The following is a 21,186-nucleotide window of genomic DNA, read 5'->3' as shown; positions in this document are numbered from 1 at the left end:
GAGAGGACTTTCCAGATACAGTGGACAGAATGTGCAGAGGCAGGAGCCATGAGTGGCAGAGGCAGGGGAGGGACTGCAGAGACATGTTGGAGCCAAAGCACGATGGCATTGGAGCCATAGCCAAAGGAACAAACTGTGAGACCTGGGACTTGAATTTGGAGGCGGTGAAAAGTGACAAGGTCTTCACAGAAGAGTGATTTTTTTCAACTTAGGGAAGGCTGACCCCAGACCAATGCTGCCAAAATGTGGTCTGTGGGCTGTTAGCAATTCATGACGATGTAAGTACAGGAATTGAGAGTAAGCATTTAGAACACCTACAGCACTTTGATAGTCATTTTACTTTTTAAATTTTGAGCTGGCATTTTGTATGCCTGTTTTTTTTTTATTTTTTATTTTTTTTGAGACAGTCTCGCTCTGTCGCCCAGGCTGGAGTGCAGTGGCGCGATCTCTGCTCACTGCAAGCTCCGCCTCCCGGGTTCACGCCATTCTCCTGCCTCATCCTCCCAAGTAGCTGGGACTGCAGGCGCCTGCCACCTCGCCCAGCTAATTTTTTGTATTTTTAATAGAGACGGGGTTTCACCATGTTAGCCAGGATGGTCTCAATCTCCTGACCTCGTGATCTGCCCGCCTCGGCCTCCCAAAATGCTGGGATTACAGGTGTGAGCCACCACGCCCAGCCTTATTCTATTTTTCTAATAGTTGCACTTTATCATATTTTACAAATGTGTGAATCTGCTATGGATTAGAAATTAATAAGAGATTTTGCCACAGATAGTTTGAGAAGCCCAGCACTGCCACTCAACAAATGCTGGTGCATTCAGATGGTGAAATATTCTGCAGCTATTAAAGGAGTTAAAACTGCCTCCACTTACCTGGAGGCCCATCTGTGACACCTTTTTAGGTTAAAAGGAAAAGAAAAACTTGCTTAGGACTGAATATGAGTGGTTGCAATTTGTAACAATGATGTATATATACATATACATTTTTATATATTTGTATGAACATAAAAGTATTGAAGGATATTCATCAAACTGCTAAAAGGGTTGCTTCAGAGTAACGGACTTGGAGAAGGCAGATTAATTTTCTCTTAATGGAACTCTGTATTGTATCACTTGTAAAAATAAGCATGTGTTATCTTTATGATAAAAAAGTAAAAACCTAAAAAAGAAAATTTTGATGTGTGTTAAAATTTTGGATTTCTAGGCTCCACCTTTTTGAATGAGTCTCTCCAAGAGTGGGGCCCTCACATGTATAATGAGAAAAAGCTCCCCGATTACAGGATGTTACCAAGCCCCCCTAGGTGTAGGAACCCTGCTTGGTACCCACCTGAGCCTCAGCAGCTCCTCCCCATCATGGGCATGACGAGGTCTCCCTGTGAGGTGTTGTGAAGACGACGGGACAGGCTGCAGTAGGCACTGAATAAATGAGTCCCTTCCCCTGATGACCCTAAGGCTATGGGATCATCATCACTCCCTCCCCAAAGCCACACCTGATTATTCCAGCCAGCACTCGGCCTGCCCCTTTTCTGAATGCTTTTTGATTTTAGCTTACATTTTTCGCATTTAAATGTTTCATTTAATTTGAGAAAGAGTCTCGCTCTGTCACCCAGGCTGGAGTGCAGTGGTGCGATCTCAGCTCACTGCAGTCTCCACCTCCCGGGTTCAAGCAATTCTCCTGCCTCAGCCTCCCAAGTAGCTGGGATTACAGGCGCCCACCACCACATGTGGCTAATTTTGTACTTTTAGTAGAGATGGGATTTTGCCATGTTGGCCGGGCTGGTCTCGAACTCCTGACCTCAAGTGATCCACCTGCCTCAGCCTCCCAAAGTGCTGGGATTAGAGATGTGAACCACCACAGCTGCCTTCTTTTAATTTGTATTTTCTATCTCTGTGGACAAGACTTCAAAGGTGTCTATCACATACTTTCAGATCTACTGATCATCCTCTGAAAACCAACATCGGGGTTCACAAAATGGATTTAACCAATTGGGCTCCCCAGTTCTTCTTCCAGACTCCACCCCTCCAACAGTGTCTCCAATGGCTTCCTGGCATCACTGAACAGGTCCTTCACTTTGCCACCTCTGAGCCTTTGCTTGAGTGTTTTCTTTCACCTGGAATATCCTTTCCAACCCTATACACTGACTGAGTCAAACCTTCTGTCTTCTTTTTGAGCATTTATGAGCTCCTAACATGAGCCATGCATTATGCAAGGGACCTTACAAACACAATCAGTCTATGTAACAATCCTGCCAAGTATGCTTTATTTTGGGCATGGGGAAACTGAGGCTCAAGAGAAGTGACCTGCCCCAGGTTTCAGTGCCAGCACACTAGTAGAGCTGGGATTTGAACCCAGGTTTGTCTTTTGCACTGGATTCAGCTTCCTTGCAGACCGCAGCACCTCACATACAGCCCTTCACTGACCAGCAATTGGAGGGAAACCACTCTTGTGGCTTAAAACCTGTGGTGCCACAGATCATTCCACTCGGTCAAACCCCCAAGACCGTAGAAGTGCATTTAACACAGCAGCTCCTAGGCACAGGATTGTCACCTCAGGGCATATGACTTCTCCTAGAGTTGCAGATTATAAACTTGTTCTCTTTCCCTGTCCTCAGGCTCCCGCTGAAGTAACCCAGATGCCAGGGATATCTCTCTGCCCGCTCCACTCTGACCCTAGTGCTCAATGTGCCTGCCAGGCCTTGCTAGGGATGCTGTGCCAGTGTGAGGAGGAAGGTGGTCTCCAGCTCTCACCCCATAGAAGCTTTCTGCCTTAGTTTCCCTAACCTGGAACACCACAATGACTCCCAAATTGAAAAACACTGCTTACAGCATCTAGGCTAAAATTGGCAGAATACCTGGGCTCCAAGCCAGGGAGATTTGGGGCGATGGGGAGGTGCAAGAGCACAGCCAGACAGAGCCAAAAGCAATAATATCCTGTTTGTTCCTACACTTTCCTCCGCATTAAAAAAAACAAGGACAGCTACATCAAGCCCTTTTGTTAAGTGGCCACAAGCTGTACATTTCTTGGTCCCAGGCAGGTATACTGGGAGTTCAGATCCTGGTCTTAATGGTCTTCTCTGGTTCTGTGACATCCTAGAATGTGAAGAGGAGGCCTTGGGTTCTGTCACTGCCTCCAGCCCGAGCCCCCTGCTCTTCCTGGGCATCCCGGATGGACCATGTCTGCCTTTCTGCTGACTCAGATTTATTTCTGGTCCAGCCATTCACAGCGTCCATGTGTTTGAACTCCTCAGCCAGAGGGCAGGTGGAAGGGCAGGAGGAGGACCACGTGTCAGCTTTCCATCCAGAGAGCCACCCCAAAACAGAGGATGTCCTTGGGCTTGGACCAGCTCCACAGAACACTCTGAACAAATTCTCATGATGCCAGGCTCCTAGGCCAGCAGAAAATGCCTGTCTCCTCCCAGTTCTAAGACAGCAAAGGGTGTGCGTTACCTCACAGCCACTTGGTACGCAGCCAACCTTAATGGGCACTCTTGGCATTACTGTTCTACTCAGCAAATAGACAGTCCTAGGCAGGAGATATTTAGAATCCTACTCTGTAAACAAACAGAGGCCTTTCCTAGGCCTCCTGTGATGAAGGCATGGGACCGTTACCAGACTTTGTCCCTCAAGGGTAAATTGTTTTCAAGAAAACAGGAAGCTAGGAGCCATCTAGTCCTTTGAAGTGCTGTGAAGAAGTGGGCTGCCTTCTTCCCCGCCCAAGGGAGGGAGTCTCTGAGGCTTCCTGGGAAGGGTTAGTGTGACCTCCAGCAGTCACCTTCAGCATGCTGCTGGATTCCTGGCTCTGTGGGCAGGAGCTCCCAGAATGCTTGACACAGACTCTACGTGGCTTCCTTTGGGAAGACAAATGGAGCCTGCTGTAGGCTATGGCAGAGATGGAGGCCCAGGGCCTCTGAGCTAGGGGCAGAGTCAGTCTCCCTCCTGTGTCCGAAACCCCAGGACTCCCCATTCTGTATGGTACTCCCCCCGACCCAACCCACAGTTTCCTTAGGAAAACTGACCTGCCTATGGCCCATTTCCTAATGATATGATTTGGTCATGAGGCTGGCAGAGTCCATGGGGTGCATGTGGCACTCCTGTGCTTTGCTGTGACAGTGCCTTAACCCACAGGCGTGATTAACTCCAAAGTCTGGGGTCTTTGGAAAAGGTGCCTATCAATGCAGAGGAAGTGAAGTGCTCACACTGCCAAACAAGGCCAAGAGCCTCCCGGAAGAGCCTGCCTGTCAGGAAGTCTCTGGCCACATGCTGTGGCCATGCTGGCCTCCATGAGAGGACAGAGAGAACAGACCAAGGACACGAGTTCAGAACAGAGAAAATGTGAGAGCCGTAGACAGGAAAAGCAGCCCTTCTGGAAACAGCACACTGGTGTACCTAGCGTAACCTTGTCCTGAGGGCCACTAACTGCCCCTCACTTGACTCAGCTGACACTGTGAGGGGTCACGAGCCTGGCAACACTTTCTGGAAGGTCTAAAGGGCAGCACTGAGGAGACCTAAAGGTTTTGGTCTGTTTGTCAAATGTCACTCTTCCTCACATTCGGAGGAGAGCATTTGAAGGCAGACCACTCTAGGGGCAAGAACAGGACTGATTTTAACCCCGGGACAACCAAGCAAGCAAGCTAGTGAAGAACAGGCCTCTGCCCAGGTGAAACACGTGGGGCCAATTCCATAGGTTTTTTGTTTTGTTTTGTTTTGTTTTTTAATTAACCTCCGGTGGGAAAGGTAAGGATGGTGGGGAGGGGAGACGGTTACTTGTCTCATTATCAATGTGTTAGTATTAGTGATGGCAAAACTGAATCTCTAGCAATACTATTTGCCTGTTTAAACTGGGCCTGGCTATTGGGCTTATTAGTAAATAGCTTCTCAAAATTTTAATTTTCTAGTTAGTTCATCCCAAGTCACTGATTTTACACGTCTTTTGAGACTGAGACTGCTGGGGAAAAACATTCCCATAAATGAGTGGATTAGACTCTGTGAATTACAAGGGAAAGACACTTTAAGTTTAAATTTGTCCCAAACTTAGTGTCAAAATACAGCCTTTAGATTTTTTTTTCCATCGAGAAAAATCCTTGATTCACTACCAAAAAGAGGTCCTGCAGGCAGCGTGCTGATTTGTTCTGCTCCTGGTGCTGAGTTGCCCCCACCTGTGTGCAGGGAGGAGGGGTCGCTTCGGCCAAGGGCGGGAGCTCTGCTGGCTTTAGCGAGTCACCATTGCCTCCTCGCAGTCAGCGTCCTAACGGGGTCCCCGTCTACAGCCCTGCATCCACTTCTCCAAGGCCCTTCACACTGGCTCTAGCCATGACCCCTCTTTGGAGGAATAAAGCAGAGTTTCACTGACTCACCGACCTTGAAGCCGGAGCCTCCCACGTCCTGCTGAGCGCACACAGCCAAGAAGTGTATGCAGGGCGAGCTGGTCGGGCCGGCCTGGAAATCCTCCCTGGCGGGGCGGGGCCAGAGGACCTCACCAATCCCAGCGTAGACCTCCGGGCGCACCGGCCCCCACAGCTGTACCCTTGAAGGCAGGCCCGTGGGCGCTGGGCACTTTATAGCACCTGCCCTTTCTCTGAAACGTAAAAGGCGGAGCCAGTCTTGCTTCCCAGGCCTGGTCCTGGAGGCTCCTCTGCCAGGGCTCTGGATCTCAGAATGGAAGGGCCAGCAGGTGAAATTGCACATCTGTTGGGGGATTTGTTTCTCTCTTCTCTCAGGTGTACCAGCCTTGGGGCCCTGGTGAGCTCTGAAGGATGAACCCCCCAAGCCAAGGTCGGAGAGGAGGATGTCTCAAGCTGCCTGGCTCCAGCAGCTGACCGGGCCCTGAGCCAGGGGCTGGAGGGACCTCCTTCCAGCGTCTTTGGGGCCTGGATCCAGGGACAATTACAGTCAGGTTTCTGTTCAAGATCAGGCCATCTGCAGTAGATGGCTAGATCATCTCGCTTTCTGTCCACACCAGCTTAACCCACGGCAGGCCATAGCCCTGCTTAAAAATAGCCCCGCTTGGGATATCCACTGCACGCCAGGAAGGCTGCCTGTAAATAGCAATGACCCAGCAGGATTTTGGACAGCAGCCCTGCCATTTCAAGGGAGCCTGCCTAGGCATCTGGTGACCGTCACGTACTCAGCTTCTGAGGCCATGTGGACATGACTAATTGGTTCCTGTCTCTTCCTTCTCAGAGCCCAGCTCATGCTCAGAGGACTTGATGGAGCAGGGGGTGGAGCCCCAGGGATAACCTTCTACCCAGTGTGGTTCTCCTTCATTCTCTGAAGGAGTTTCCATTTCTTTTAAACACGACCCATGTTTAAAAATATCATCTATTTTACCTTTGCATGGGGTACTGACTGGGAGAGCACGTGAGGGGGCCCTTTGGCGGGATGGGAAGGTTCCTGATTGGGGTGGTTATATAAAGATTGGGACCAATCAAATTAATTTCATAATCCTTTAAGGAGTCAAGACCCACCAGCTTGCATATTCTGTCATCAGGGCAGTCTCGGTTTATTCCTACTCAAAATAGCTCTTTTCCACACACACTTGTTTCAAGTCAGTTCAGGCACCAACTGAAATAAATCCAGTGACCCTGAAATAGCCCAGCTCCCAGATCCAGAAAATTATAAGGCTTTTAAAGAGCATGGAATTGTAGATTTAAAGAATGGCAGTTATAGCAAAAACCTCCTTTTCCTCCCCAATTGCCTAATCAACATTTAGGGCCCCCTCCACTCACCCTACCTCAACACCTTATATTTTATAGAGTAAATGTTTATGTTAGTAAGGTCAGAAGAAAAATTGGGTCATTGTTGAGAAAAGAGGGTACCACCCTTCTTTTGGGGGACTAGTCCTCTTCAAGCTTATTATAAAGGTGGTGTGATGGGGATGAAATCTCTACAAGGGACTCAGTAGAAATTCTGGCTTTCTGGAAATCTTTCAAATGCCATCCCTGTCACATGGCATCCATTCCCTTCTCATCGTTACCAACTCCCTTTGAAGCTCTGGGGCTCTAGCCACACCAGGCTGCCCTGTGGCTGGCTTCTGCCATAAGGGCAGGAACAGAATTGAAGTGTGCGACTGCCATATCATTTGCTTTAAAGGAAAATGTCCTGGACTTATTCTCTTTTCTGTTCCTGAGTCCAGCAGGAGTGTGGCTAGAGCAGGCCCCAGATTTGACCTCGAAGGCAAGGATGACGCCTTGTGGGATTAGCAAGTAATAGGATGAAAGGAACCTGGGTTCCTCTGTTGCACCAGCCTGGATTGCTCATTTCAGAATTGGGCAGGAGGGACCCCTTTCCTTAGTCTATTCTTGTGTCCAGCAACTGTAACTTAATCCCATCAGCTCTAAATGTTGCCACAACTTCATAGAACTTAAAGTATTTTCATATATAGTAATCCATATAACCACTGCAGTTATTTTAGGGGTAGACAGGAGTCTTAGTTCAGAAGCCCCTCCTAGGTGGAGCCTAGTGACTATTAGGCCAGGACTCTACCCCAGCGGCTTCTCCTCTCTCCACCACCCATTCAGGAGCGTTGAGCTGCTGTGCAATGGACTGAGCTGTTCCAGGTAGTAGTGAGTTCTCTGTGCCTGGAGGTATCAAATATAGGCTGGGGATGTCACAGGAAGAATCTAAGCACTGGAAAGAAAGTGTGATTAGTTGATCCTTCGTATCATTTCAAAGCTTTCCCCAAATTCTTTGAATTTTAGGGCCTCTTCTAAACTGTTTTTCTCTCTGAACTTTAGAAGTAATATTTAAAAGTAAATAATATATCTGAAGGAGTTCACTGCTATGAAGAAGATGTAAAATAAAAATAAAGCCCCTAGGCCCCCAAACAAAACAAAACAGACTCATTGTGGTAAAAAGAGACCCCAGAAAACATTAAAAACCAGATTCTACAGCTTTGGCAAGGCAAGAGGTCAGTCACACCCAACGCTCCCCCACCTCGATAACTGCCTCAAGACTTTCTTTCCTAAAATTAAACTAAAACCAGTTCCTGAAAAACTATGTCTGGAAGATTTCTTCCTCAACTTCAACAGACAACCTGACGTGGCGAACCCCCCTTCCCTCAACGCAGTTTCCCCCTGACAAGTGTTCAGCCTTACAAAGCACTCCATCCTCATAACTGACCACAGACCACAGCCGGTTCTGGCCGGTTTACAGAGATTGCACACTAAGCGTCTTTGTGCCCTGTGTTTCATCTTTTGACATATAGAGCCTAATTTTACTACATTTTAAGTCTCCATCCCAAAGTGAACATGGGTTGTATGTAACATGTAACATATATGATTACTGACTATGCATGCATTAGGGCCTCTCATAAATATTCATAAGATTATCCTATAACCTACTAAATGTATATGTAAGGCTCATCTTGTTGGGCATAAATCTCAGCCTCTCCCTTTTTTATCTGAAGTGCTTGCTTTTGGCTTTGGCCAGAGGCTCCAGCCTGCAGATTGTAACCCTTTATAAGAAATTAAGTTCTATTTTTTCTAAATGTATACATTTCATGGTTTTAAGTTGACAATGTAGAAAAATGGGGGGGAAAAGAGTTAAATGAAGAAACCAGTGAGATTTCTGAATATTCAAGAAAGGTGAAGTTTAATTTGCATATAGGCATAACCTACACCTCACTTGGCAAGTGTTAGGCCACAGCACAAACCCCTCTGTCCAATCACAAATGTCCACAAATTTGCAAAGTAACTGGACACGAACGATATGCTTCTCAAACTCACACACATATTCGTCCATCATACACACACTCAAATGATAAAGAAATACATTGAAATCCTCTACAAAAGAGATCTGAGGACAGTAATCAGATGACCTCACGTGCGGACAGCACTATGCAGTTTACAGTCTAATCCATTTGGTCCTCACAATAGCCCTGTGAGATAAGCAGCACAGGGATTACTATTCACACCGTTTTGCAGATGAGGAAACTGAGGCTCAGGGATGTGTAAACACCAGCCTAAGGTTTTCCAGTTGGAGACTGGGCCTAGGACTCAGGGCTGGGATGCCTAGGCCAGCTCTCTTTTATAACTGGCTTTCTAGTGAAAAATGAGATGAGCTGTGTAAAAACCAACACCATTAAGTATAATAGAACTATTATTTTCCTTGAGCAGATCAGACTAGTGCTATCAATCCTAATGTTAATGTCATGCTGCATGGCAGCTGAGATGAATAATTTTCTGAATTGTTCATGTGTTTATACCTACCACAAAAATGACTGTTTTCCATTTTGGCTCTGCCTCATCTTAATTTTAAGTCACCAGTGGCCGCTGAGAAATGACACACTGATTAGATTTCATTGACTTAAGTCTTCTATTACATGGTGGTATCTATAATCGAGCCATTAAACTTACAATCTGATTTCTTACTGAAATGAAAAAGAGTTTTATTTATTGATTCCCTCTGGCTGTGGACATTAGCTTGGCTATACCCTTCAGCCATAAATAGTATGTTCTCTTTTATGCCTTTTTGATAGTTGTAAAAATAATACATTTTGCAATTGGATTTTTAAAAACCTTTATACTTTAAAGTGAAGAGATTTTTTTCAAGGGGATAAAATCAAACTTTGAAAAAAAAGCTAAGTAAAATCTCTTGCTTTTAAATAAAAGTTAATTTTATTGGGAATAATCCCTGTGCTGCATTACTCTTTTCAGTTAAGAATTTAAAAGCTGCCCAATCGCTGCTGGCCCAAAAGTCTCATCTTATACAATAACATGAGAGAAAGGGTGCTGATCCATCATTATTCACTCCACATGGGACCATAATGGATTTTTCTTTTCCAAGTGATTCAGTTTCTCTGAGTTTCATTTGTTTATAAGTAGTACTTTAAGACATACTGAAATTTAACAAACAGTAATGGGACTTGGTATGAGAGCCACTTGAAAATATTGCAATGGCCGTTTAAAATTCCGTCTTTAAATTCCTTCAGAAAAGCACTAAGGAAAAGTGACGACGTTTTACTTCATGCCTGAATCTGTCAAATAATATATTGGATTAGGTAAGAGATTTGTCCCTGTAGCAAAACTAGATGTCTCAGTTAATAACGAAAGGCATCCCCTAAAAGCTCCAAGATAATTCCGTTGACAGTACAAAATGTGGGCATTCATTCGAAAGCATGAAATTGGATTTTTCTTCTGATTTTCTAGGTTAATTTTACAGTATACATGTTCGCTACTTGGCTGTTAGAGGTTGACCTCCCATCTCCTCTTAGAAATGGGTCTCCATAATGGACTAGAGGCAGATGCAGCTGGGAATGCATGCTTTGTGTGTAGGCAGAAGAGGATGGGTACTTTAACGACCAGAAAAAACACTGCAAATTGCTCTTGGAGATTTTTAATTTGACCAAATTGAAGGTATTTTAAAATGTGCATTCCTCTCCCAGCTGGCACACGAATAGTGCAGGTCATCAACAGACACTCCCTCAGAGGTGGAGCTCTCTCTCTTGCCCTCTTGCAGCTCCAGGAAGGCTGCGACTCCAGAAAGTGGTGTAATTCTCAAACAAAAATGCGAAAGGCTAGTGAGTGGCACACCCCTGCAGTCCCAGCTGCTTGAGAGGCTGAGGCAGGAAGATTGCTTGAGTCCAGGAGTTCGAGACCAGCCTGGGCAACATGGTGAGACCCTGTTTTTCAAACAAACAAAAACCCCCTAAAAGTCAGCATAGCAATTGACAGTGCCTAATATGACCACTGCGGGGCAGTTCCAACATCCTGCAGGAGATAGGCGCAAAAGCTTTGTCACTAGTTGAAGAAAAGCTGTGATCCAAAAGGGAAGGAGCATTTGGAAACTCCTGTCTTATTTTTTGTTAATAAGAATGGCTGCAGTGTCTCTGGAACATTTGGGTCAAAGAAATGAGTCCGAACTTCCAGAAAAAGCGCACACAGAACCGTCCCTTTCCCTCTGAAGGACTCTGGCAACTCCAAGGCAGAGTAGAATGCATCCACCTTTCCACGTGTTGTTTGGCCCGAAACTAGTATGTGTGTGGTCCTCTCACAGATTTGTCCCGGTTTTAGTTCACCCTTCAGGACTATGCTTTTGAGCCATGAAAGCTAACCTTTACTTTTCTTCTGCAAGACCTTGAGGTGTTTGGTGCAACTGATACATATTATTTCAAACCCTCAGTTTCTGGAGCACTGAGAAATAAATCACAAGTTATGCGTTGTTAGGATCCAAACAGCCCATGCTTCTCATCATGCATCAAGATGCGTCAACCTCTTATTTGAAACTAAAGAGAACAAACAAGCAACTTTAAAAAAGAAAAAGAAAGCATCCATAAGGAACCCTCCTTGGGTTGAGTGCTACACTGTTGGCTAATATGAACTATTGAAAATATTTTGGGAATGGTCTTCAAATATTATAAATATTTTCTTTTACTTAGTTGATATTTCACTATATAGTTACATACAGAGATGGCACTTACCGTGCAGAAAGTGTACATTCTCTACCTCTATGGTGCATTACCAATGCTAGCTCTTTCACTGAGTCTTAAGAGCCAGCAGGTGGAATTTATTAGTCTGTTAGCTCTAGCAACATAATTAAAGTGCAAGGAAAGAGGGAAAGCAGCCAGACAGATCAATTTTTCATTGTCAGCATCAATAAGTTTCATGCTGCTAAGAGAAAATGTCAGGTGCAACAGGTTCAGGGAAATAGAACTATATTTTTTCTCTTCCTTCTTTTAAAGCAGCAGTCTCCCTGAGAAGAGAAGAGGGAGGTAAACAATGAGATAGCCCTATTTCTTCAACAACTGACAATCTTGGGAAAAGGAAGGTCACTTCCCCAGCCTCAGGTAGCAGGACTAACCCTTGCATTTGGTTTTGTAATGTAAGAGCTGTTCGGTGGTTGGGCCCATTTCCCATGCACTTATAATATTCTCAGAGATCTCTCAACATCAGTTTTTAAAGAAAGAGATCTACGAACAGCATATGGAAGTGTGGGTTTTGAAAAGAAAATTTCACTAAACTGTTTAAAAAAAAATACAGCCAATGTTCATAGTAAGCCTAAAAAAAGGTCTGTGTAAATGAGAATAGATTCCTGCAGTACTATGAGTGGGGAAAGAAAACAAGCAAAGCAAGGTGCAGAGATGATTTTTAGGTATAGATTTTCACTCAGCACTGAAACCCATGATTCCCCACAGCACTTGGTGGTCTTCTGTCTGTTCCACAGTTTTGTCGGTGAGATGGGCGTGCACCTTTTTGCAGCTGCCTCTCCAAAAGGGCTGGCTTCTTAGGACCAACAGTCTCAAGGAAAAGCTCCCCACCCACCTCAGCCAGCCACTGTCTGGAATCCTCTGGGGCACAGCCTACTGCATTTAATTCAGGAAATGTTACATAGAAATCCATTTGTGTTTCATTCTTTCTTTCCTATCCCGTTGCCTAAAGACTGGAAAGGCAGTTTCAGAAGGTACCATTCCTCACATAGAAATATTTAGAATGCACTGAAAACCATGCACATGCTGTAGACTGAAATTGCTTATGTTTTGGTCCATCTCTGTAGAGGAAGTGTCAGCTTTTCTGTGAAGCTTATACCAAAAGGAAATGTAATGGAACCAGTCAAATCCTAGAAGATTGGTAGGTGTGCCCAGGCCAGTAAAGCGCCAGAGAAACATCACAGGTCTTTTTCATGGATCCTTGTCCCTGAGTTCTAACAGAACACGGACAGAGTTTAAAATTTACCGATTTACCTGCTTTGTTAAAATGGCAACTAGCATCTCCCATCTGACATTCCCTTATGTAAAACGTGCCACCAGCTTTCTAAATAGCCATCTTTCACCTTCCCACCCAAGTCTGAAGCATCTGTCTTTGACCCAAACAGCTGGGTTTCTCTCTGGAGACAGAATTCCAGTCTGGTTCCATCTTCTTTGGTGGAGAAAGGAGACTGGCTTCGTGCTGTACCGTGATAGGCAAGGCATACACAATTCTGTCTGTCCTGCTTTCCATGAACATCCCGTGGACTCAGGGGCAAGGCCAGATCTTCAAGCAGGGAGTCGAGGTTCAATTTTTAGTGACAGCTCATATAGCGTATCTTCATCTATGATAAGGTCTTTGTCAAGCAAGTACTGTGTGACCTGAAAAAAAAGGGGAAGTCCCAGCTTTTACCTCTTTCAGACACCAGTGCGTACATTTTCTGAGGGAATCTAACACAATTCAACATTTTCTCTTAAACAACTAAAAATCTTATTTGACCAAAAAATCATAAATATGTTTCCCTTGTTAAAAAAAAAAAAAAGGTGAACATCTCTAGTCCTCTCTCAACCCCCAATCCCAGGTACCTCCTCAAGAGGAACTACTGTTACTAATTGGTTTGTATTCTCCCAGTTGTTTTTCTATGTCTTTATAGAGATTACATGTACTTACAGAAATCATTTTTCCCCCTAAAATTGGCACCATGGTGCACATTTTATTCTGCTTTCATCTCTTAATGATAGGTTGGAGAGAGCTCCCTGTGACAGTAGATAGAGCTCTAACTGCTATACAGTATTAATAGTGCAATATATTGGAGCTTATTTAATAATCTCATATTGATAGATGTTGAGTTGCTGTCAATACTTCACTGTTACACAAAGTTTCAGTGAATTCCTTGTTAGCATGCTTCCTGGAGTGCATGCGTGAATACTCTGCTAGGCTAGGGTAGATATCGGAAGTGAAAGGAAAGGAATTGACACTAGAAATGAATATGTTGGGGCACGGGGGATTTCCATGAAAATATTTCTTTAGTTTTATTGAAATATAACACACAAAAGTGAAATGGATAGTTTGATCTGTTTTGACAGATGTATACACCATGTAACTTACATACATTTCATGATAAAGAACAATTTCAGCATCCCCAAAAGTTCCCTCATGCACCTACTCAGTCAATCTGCTCTTGGAATCAAGCACTGCCCTGGTTTCTATCACCACATATTAGTTCTGTCTATTTTGGAACCTCATATCGATGGGCTCATGCAGTGTGTACTCCTTCATGTGTGGCTTCTTTCACTCAGCATAGTGTTTTGAGATTCAGCCTTGCTGTGGCCTGTACCAGTAGTCTGCTCCTTCTCATGGCTGAGTAGTATTCCATTGTAGAGATATACCATAATTTGTTTATCCATTCATCTGTTGATGGACACTTGAGCTCTTCCCAAATAGGGGCTATTATTTAGAAATGTTATGAACATTTTATACAAGGCTTTTAATGAGCATGCTTTCATTTTCCCTTTGGATAAACACCTAAGAGAGAAATTGCTAGGTCCTAAGATAGGTGCTCATTTAACATTTTAAGAAACTTCTAAATGGCACAGTTTTGCAAAGTGATTGTTCGATTTTATTCTCACCAACAATGGTAAGAGTTCCAGTAATTCAATATACCAATTTTTAATTTTAAATGATGATGGAAAATGACCTGCAAAGCTTCCGTACCTACAGTACATGACAGTACCTGTTTTCCTATACCCTAAGCAATGTTTGATATTATCAATCTTTTAAATTTTTGTCAATCCGATAAGTGAAAACGATGTCCCACTGTAATTTACATTTTCTCTTTTTACTAGTGAAGTTGAGCATTTAAAAAATATTTATCGGCCATTTTTTTCTTCTATGAATTAACTATTCACAGGTTTACCAGTTGAATTGTTTATGCTTTTCTTATAGATTATGGAAACACTTTTATTCTGTTTCTTTGTTGTATATGTTGCAAATGTTGTCTCATTTCTACTGCTTACATTTTGATTTTTAAATAATGGTCCTCTGTCATATAGAAGTCCTTAATTTTCATTAACTTTATCAAGCTTGGCTTTCACAGCTTTTGCATTCTGTGCTTAAGAAGGTCTTTCAAATCCAAAGGTCATGAATATTTTATCCTTTATTTTATTCAAATAATATAAATACTTTTTAAACTTAGGTAATGAACTTATCTGGAATTTATTTTTGTGAATGGTAAGATGGAGAGCCAAACTTCCCGTTCTACTTATTGAATGGTCAGTTTCTTTCTGGAACTTTCTTTGAGTGCCTTCTTTATCTCGTATTAGATTTTCAGGTAGACTAAACACACACATGGACTTTCTTCTGCCCTACTGGATTTGCACTGCTGTGCCAGTAGAGTCCTGAAATTTTTTTTTTTTTTTTGAGACGGAGTCTCGCTCTGTCTCCCAGGCTGGACTGCAGTGGCGCAATCTCGGCTCACTGCAAGCTCCGCCTCCTGGGTTCACGCCATCCTCCTGCCTCAGCCTCCCAAGTAGCTGGGTCTATAGGCGCCAGCCACCACGCCCGGCTAATTTTTTGTATTTTTAGTAGAGACAGGGTTTCACCGTGTTCGCCAGGATGGTCTTGATCTCCTGACCCTGTGATCCGCCCGCCTTGGCCTCCCAAAGTGCTGGGATTACAGCATGAGCCACCGTGCCCGGCTGAGTCCTGCCTTATTTACTCTCACTTTAGGATGTGGCCATAACTGGTAGGGAACACTCTCCTTTACTATTCTTTTTACCAAAAAGTCCTTGTCTGTTTTTTGCCTATCTATGCCTCCCTAAGAGTTTCAAGATAAGTTTGTCAAGTTCCATGAAAACCCTGTTGGGATTTTGACCAGGATTTCAATGAATTTATAGATTAATTTGAGGACAATGGACCTCTTTACAATAGTAAGTGTTTTGATCCATGAATATGATACAACTTTCTCCTTACGTACTTCAGTACATAAAGGTCTTACATATTTCCTGTTCCACTTAATCCTAGTCATTACAGATTTTGTTGCTATTTTAATTGAGGTTTTTTATATTACATTTGAATTGCTTATTGCCAATGTGTTGAAAATTGGCTTTTGCATGTCAAGTTGCTATACTCTTTTAATAATTTATCAGTTTTTCTTAGATTTTCTCTTGGATTTTCTAAATCAAATCATCTGTGAATTATAGTATTTAATCTTTACCTTTCCAATTTTTATACCTTTTGCTTTTTATTGCTTCATTGCCGTGGTGAATTTTTTCCTGTTCAAATCTGAATAGTAGCAGTGATGGTCACAACCTTGTCTTTTTCCTGACTTGAATTAACTAATTCAAGAAACATTTATTATCTACTATGGTCCAGGCACTGTGCAAGATGCTGGGGCTATGACAATAAACACAGTAGGTCCAGCTCTGAACTTCATGGATATCATGCATGTGCACATAATCACACAAATAAATGTAAAATGGTGACTCCAGCAGTAAGTGCTAGAAAGGAGACTTACATGGTGCAATACAACCTTAAGAGTGGAGTGGGGTTTGGGAAAGTTAGGAAAGTCTTCCTAAGTGATACTTAAGCTGTGTACAAGTAAACTGTGCAATGAGGAAGAAAGGGCACTCCAGACAGAAGGAAGAACATAGGTAAAGGCCTTGTGGCAGACAGAAATAGGGCAAAACCTAGGGGCGATTAAAAGAAAGTGTGTCTCTCACTGTTGGAGAGGGAATTTACAGATAAGCAAATGTGGGGAGAGGGCTGGAATGATTCACATGGTAATAGAATAGAGTTGGGGGCATCAGTATATTTAGCTTAATACAAATACTAATGGTTACATAGAGATATATTTATAAATAGATGTGTATAAAATCTATACACACATAGATTGCTATGCTCTGTCAGCTGATACCTCCATAACGCAAGCATATCTAAAGCCCCTATCTTGGTTGCTGAAACCATTCTCCAAAAAAAGGAACTAGAGCTTTTGGCAGAAATATCTGAAACTAGGACAGGGGCAAAATATAAAAGATGAGTCTAGAGCATCTTTTTTCTCCCCCTCCAGAGTCAGCGTGTTGCTCTGTTGCCCAGGCTGGAGTGCATAGGCTGGAGTGTAATGGCACAATCTCGGCTCACTGCAAACTTTGCCTCCTGGTTTCAAGAGATTCTCCTGCCTCAGCCCCCCAGGTAGCTGGGATTACAGCTGCCCACCACCATGCCTGGATAATTTTTGTAGTTTTGGTAGAGATGGGGTTTCACCATGTTGGCCAGGCTGGTCTTGAACTCCTGACCTCAGGTAATCTGGCTGCCTTGGACTCCCAAAGTGCTGGGATTACAGGTGTGAGCCAAGGCACCCGGCCACTTTTTGTAGAGACAGGGTCTCACTATGTTGCCCAGGCTGGACTCAAACTCCTGGGCTCAAGTGATTCTCTTGCCTTGGCCTCCCCAAGTGCTAAGATTATAGGTGTGAGCCACCGCACCTGGCCTGGATCATCTTATACTATCAGAAAGTAAGAAAGTCCTCAAAAAAGAAAAAGAGAAAACCCTACATGGATTGGGGTATGACAAAGAAGTCAACTGAAAGAGCACCCGATGGCCGAGCTTGGAACAGTTTCAGCAATAGAATAAAATATTATTGGATGACAACCCTAAGTATCAAATCCATTAGTCCATACTGATATAAATGATTGAATAAATTAATAAATGGAGAAGAAACAAATCTCTTGAGCAGAAGAATTCTAAGTAATTTACGTAGATATTTCACTTTCAAGGAGAGGCAGGCATAATTCTCCATTCCTTAGGTGTGGGGTGTTCATAGCGACTTCCTTCCCAAGAATACAGGATGAGGAAGGAAGGAAAAAGAATAACTTTACAGTGGAGACACCCAGCAAACACTACCTTAGCCAGGCGATTCAAGCTAACATCAACAGTCAGAAATTAGGTTGATAATATAACCCCTGATATGATGTGATGAAAATGGCACTTCACCTCTGGGGTCTTCCTTCCAATAACCCATAACCCCAGGCTAACCCTGAGTAAACATCTGACAGATTTCCACAGTGGGCCATCCTGCAAAATACCTGACCTCTACTCCTCAAAACAGTCAAGGCCACCCAAATTAAGGAAAGTCTAAGAAACCACCACAACCAAGAGGAGCCTAAAGAATCTTGACAATTAAATGACATGTGGTGTCCTGGATGGGATCCTGGAGCAGAAAGAGGATATTAGGTAAAAAATAAGGAAATCTGAATAAATGATGGTCTTCAGTTAATAATAAGGTACTGACTGAGAGCAGTGGCTCACACCTGTAATCCCAGCACTTTGGGAGGCAGAGGCGGGCGGATCATGAGGTCAGGAGTTCGAGACCATCCTGGCTAACACGGTGAAACCCCGTCTCTACTAAAATACAAAAAACTAGCCAGGCGTGGTGGCGGGCTACTCGGGAGGCTGAGGCAGGAGAATGGCATGAACCCGGGAGGTGGAGCTTGTAGTGAGCCAAGATCGTGCCACTGCACTCCAGGCTGGGTGACAGAGCGAGACTCCATCTCAAAATAATAATAAAGTAATGTATCAATATGGGCTCATTAAGTCTAACAAACACATCATACTAATGTAAGACAATAATAGGGACATTGGCTGTGAGGTATATGGGAATTTTCTCTACTACCTTCTCAATTTTTCTGTGAAGCTAAAACTATTCTAAAAAAGTAAAGTCTATTAAAAAATGGGGTAAAAGACCATTTGTGACTAGGATGGAGACAGTAAGGCGGTATATGATGTGAACTGAACCTTAAGAAAAAAGTAGGGGCCATATAATGCGAGACTTCACAGTCATGTCAAAGATTCTTAATATTTTTTAATCCTAAGACCAATGGGAAGCCAGGAAATGTTTTATGTAAGGGAGAAAATAATCCACTTTGCATTTCAGAGAGCTCTACCTAGCTGTAATTTGTAGAATGAATTTTGCATCCTAGAGTGAATGCAAGCAGAGCAGGCAACAGATATCGGCAGCTTGGACCAAGGGTTGTGGCAGTGAAGACAAATGGAAGAGGATTCACAAGAAATATAAGAAGTAAAATCAATAGAACTTGATGATGAATTGATGTTCTTTTTTTTTTTTTTTTAAATCAGACTAGCCAAAGATTTTCTATTTTACTGGTCTTTTCTATGAGCTAGCTTTTGGTATTTCGGATCAACTTTTACTGTTGTTTTCTAATTCATTAATTTCCCCTTTTTTCTTTATTAATTCCTTCACAGCCACATAATATTACCTTTGGCTGATGATCTATTCTGTAGGAAGTCTGCTGGAACTGGCGTATCTCTCTGATGATGTGTGATATCTAACAGAGAAAAAAACAAAACAAAATGACAACAACAAAAGCAAAGAAAGGTATTTCCTGCATTGCAGCACATTCTTCTGAGGCCTCTTCCCAGAAGGGTCAGTCCCTTCCTCCAGTGAGGCGGGTGGAGCCTGCCTGACCATTCCCTATGGTTGGTGCTTTCTTGACTCTCAAGGAGGCACATGAAATGCCAAAAGCAAAAAGATACTGAATTCAAAACTGGGGAACAGCTGGCAATATGTGGCCTCATGTTTGGGAGAGGCAAGCTCTGGGTGCTGTCATCCATGGGCTCCTTGTTTCTAGCTTAGTGCTTAGAACCTGGCTGTCCAGGCTGGGCATGGTGGCTCATGCCTGTAATCCCAGCACTTTGGGAGGCCGAGGTGGGTGGATCAATTGAGTTCAGGAGTTTGAGACCAGCCTGGCCCCAACACAGCGAAACCCTGTCTCTACTAATAATACAAAAATTAGCCAGGTGTGGTGTCGTGGGCTTGTAATCCCAGCTACTTGGGAGGCTGAGGCATAAGAATTGCTTGAACCCGGAAGGTGGAGGTTGCAGTGAGCCGAGATCATGTCACTGGCCACTGCACTCCAGCCTGGGCAACAGAACTGTGTCTTTAAAAGAAAAAAAGAACCTGGCTGTTTAGCAAGAAGCCTTCAGCAAGTGTCTATCACTGGTCAGTCTTAGGAAGTCATCCTTGGATTCCCCATCTCCTTGGGGATGCTGAAATGGCTTTGCCAAAAATCTCCTCAATCAATACTTAGGAATATACCTATCCAAGGAATCGAAAGACCTCTACAAAACACTGGTGAAAATTACAAAACACTGCTGAAAGAAATCATAGACAACACAAACAAATGGAAACACATCCCATGCTCATGGATGGGTAGAATCAATATTGTGAAAATGACCATACTGCCAAAAGCAATCTACAATTCAATGCAATTCCCATCAAAATACCACCATCATTCTTCACAGAATTAGACAAAATAATTCTAAAACTCATATGGAACCAAAAAGGAGCCCACAGAGCCAAAGCAAGACTAAGCAAAAAGAACAAATCTGCAGGCATCACACTACCTGATTTCAAACTATACTATAAGGCCACAGTCACCAAAACAGCGTGGTACTGGTACAAAAATAGGCATGTAGACCAATAGAACAGAATAGAGAATCCAGAAATAAATCCAAATACTTACAGCCAACTAATCTTCAACAAAAGAAACAAAAACATAAGGTGGGGAAAGGACACCCTTTTCAACAAATGGTGCTGGGATAATTGGCAAGCCATATGTAGGAGAGTGAAACTGGATCCTCCCCTCTCACCTTATACAAAAACCAACTCAGGATGGATTAAAGACTTAAACCTAAGACAAAAATAGGCATGTAGACCAATGGAACAGAATAGAGAACCCAGAAATAAATCCAAATACTTACAGCCAACTAATCTTCAACAAAAGAAACAAAAACGTAAGGTGGGGAAAGGACACTCTTTTCAACAAATGGTGCTGGGATAATTGGCAAGCCATATGTAGGAGAGTGAAAGTGGATCCTCACCTCTCACCTTATACAAAAATCAACTCAAGATAGATTAAAGACTTAAACCTAAGACCTGAAACTATAAAAATTCTAGAAGACAACATTGGAAAAACCCTTCTAGACATTGGTTTAAGTAACGATTTCATGACCAAAAATCTCCTCAATCAGCCCACATCGGGTATTAGTCCCAGTATCCACCTCCTCTTCCACCGCAAGATTAAAAAGCAAACATTGGGCCGGGCCTGTAATCCCAGCACTTTGGGAGGCCAAGGCAGGCAGATCACTTGAGGTCAGGAGTTTGAGACCAGCCTGGCCAACATGGTGAAACCCCCTTTCTACTAAAGATATAAAAATTAGCTGGTCGCCAGGTGCGGTGGCTCACTCCTGTAATCCTAGCACTCTGGGAGTCCCAGGTGGGCAGATCACGAGGTCAGGAGATCGAGACCATCCTAGCTAACACAGTGAAACCCCATCTCTACTAAAAATACAAAAAATTAGCCAAGCGTGGTGGCGGGTGCCTGTAGTCCCAGCTACTTGGGAGGCTGAGGCAGGAGAATGGCGTGAACCTGGGAGGCGGAGCTTGCAGTGAGCCGAGATTGCGCCATCGCACTCCAGCCTGGGCCACAGAG

The 21,186-nt window shown here is 43.5% G+C and overlaps 2 protein-coding genes across 6 annotated transcripts in view; both read right to left on the bottom strand.

The window, feature by feature from the left end:
* The window catches only part of CKMT2 (creatine kinase, mitochondrial 2), a 33,758-nt gene extending 27,758 nt beyond the window's left edge, over nucleotides 1-6,000 (bottom strand). Inside the window, exon 1 of one of the 2 annotated variants that reach the window (XM_019027879.3) lies at nucleotides 5,354-6,000. In XM_019027879.3, the coding sequence (XP_018883424.2) occupies nucleotides 5,354-5,684 (331 nt within the window). In that variant the 5' untranslated portion in view covers nucleotides 5,685-6,000. The remainder of the gene's footprint in view (nucleotides 1-5,353) is intronic. The other variant, XM_004058630.4, reaches the window with a different exon arrangement.
* Nucleotides 6,001-8,567: 2,567 nt separating this feature from the next.
* Nucleotides 8,568-21,186, bottom strand: part of RASGRF2 (Ras protein specific guanine nucleotide releasing factor 2) — a 269,681-nt gene continuing 257,062 nt past the window's right edge. For 3 of the 4 annotated variants that reach the window (XM_055386143.2, XM_004058629.5, XM_055386148.2), the window contains 2 exons: nucleotides 18,952-19,020; nucleotides 8,568-13,059 (listed from right to left, as the gene is read on the bottom strand). In XM_055386143.2, coding sequence (XP_055242118.1) covers nucleotides 12,967-13,059; nucleotides 18,952-19,020 — 162 coding nt within the window. In that variant the 3' untranslated portion in view covers nucleotides 8,568-12,966. The remainder of the gene's footprint in view (nucleotides 13,060-18,951; nucleotides 19,021-21,186) is intronic. The other variant, XM_055386145.2, reaches the window with a different exon arrangement.

Source organism: Gorilla gorilla, chromosome 4 (genome assembly GCF_029281585.2).
Source record: "Gorilla gorilla gorilla isolate KB3781 chromosome 4, NHGRI_mGorGor1-v2.1_pri, whole genome shotgun sequence".
Classification (NCBI taxonomy): domain Eukaryota; kingdom Metazoa; phylum Chordata; class Mammalia; order Primates; family Hominidae; genus Gorilla; species Gorilla gorilla.
The sequence above is the reverse complement of the archived record's forward strand: the minus strand, read 5'-3'. Positions and strand labels throughout refer to the sequence as shown.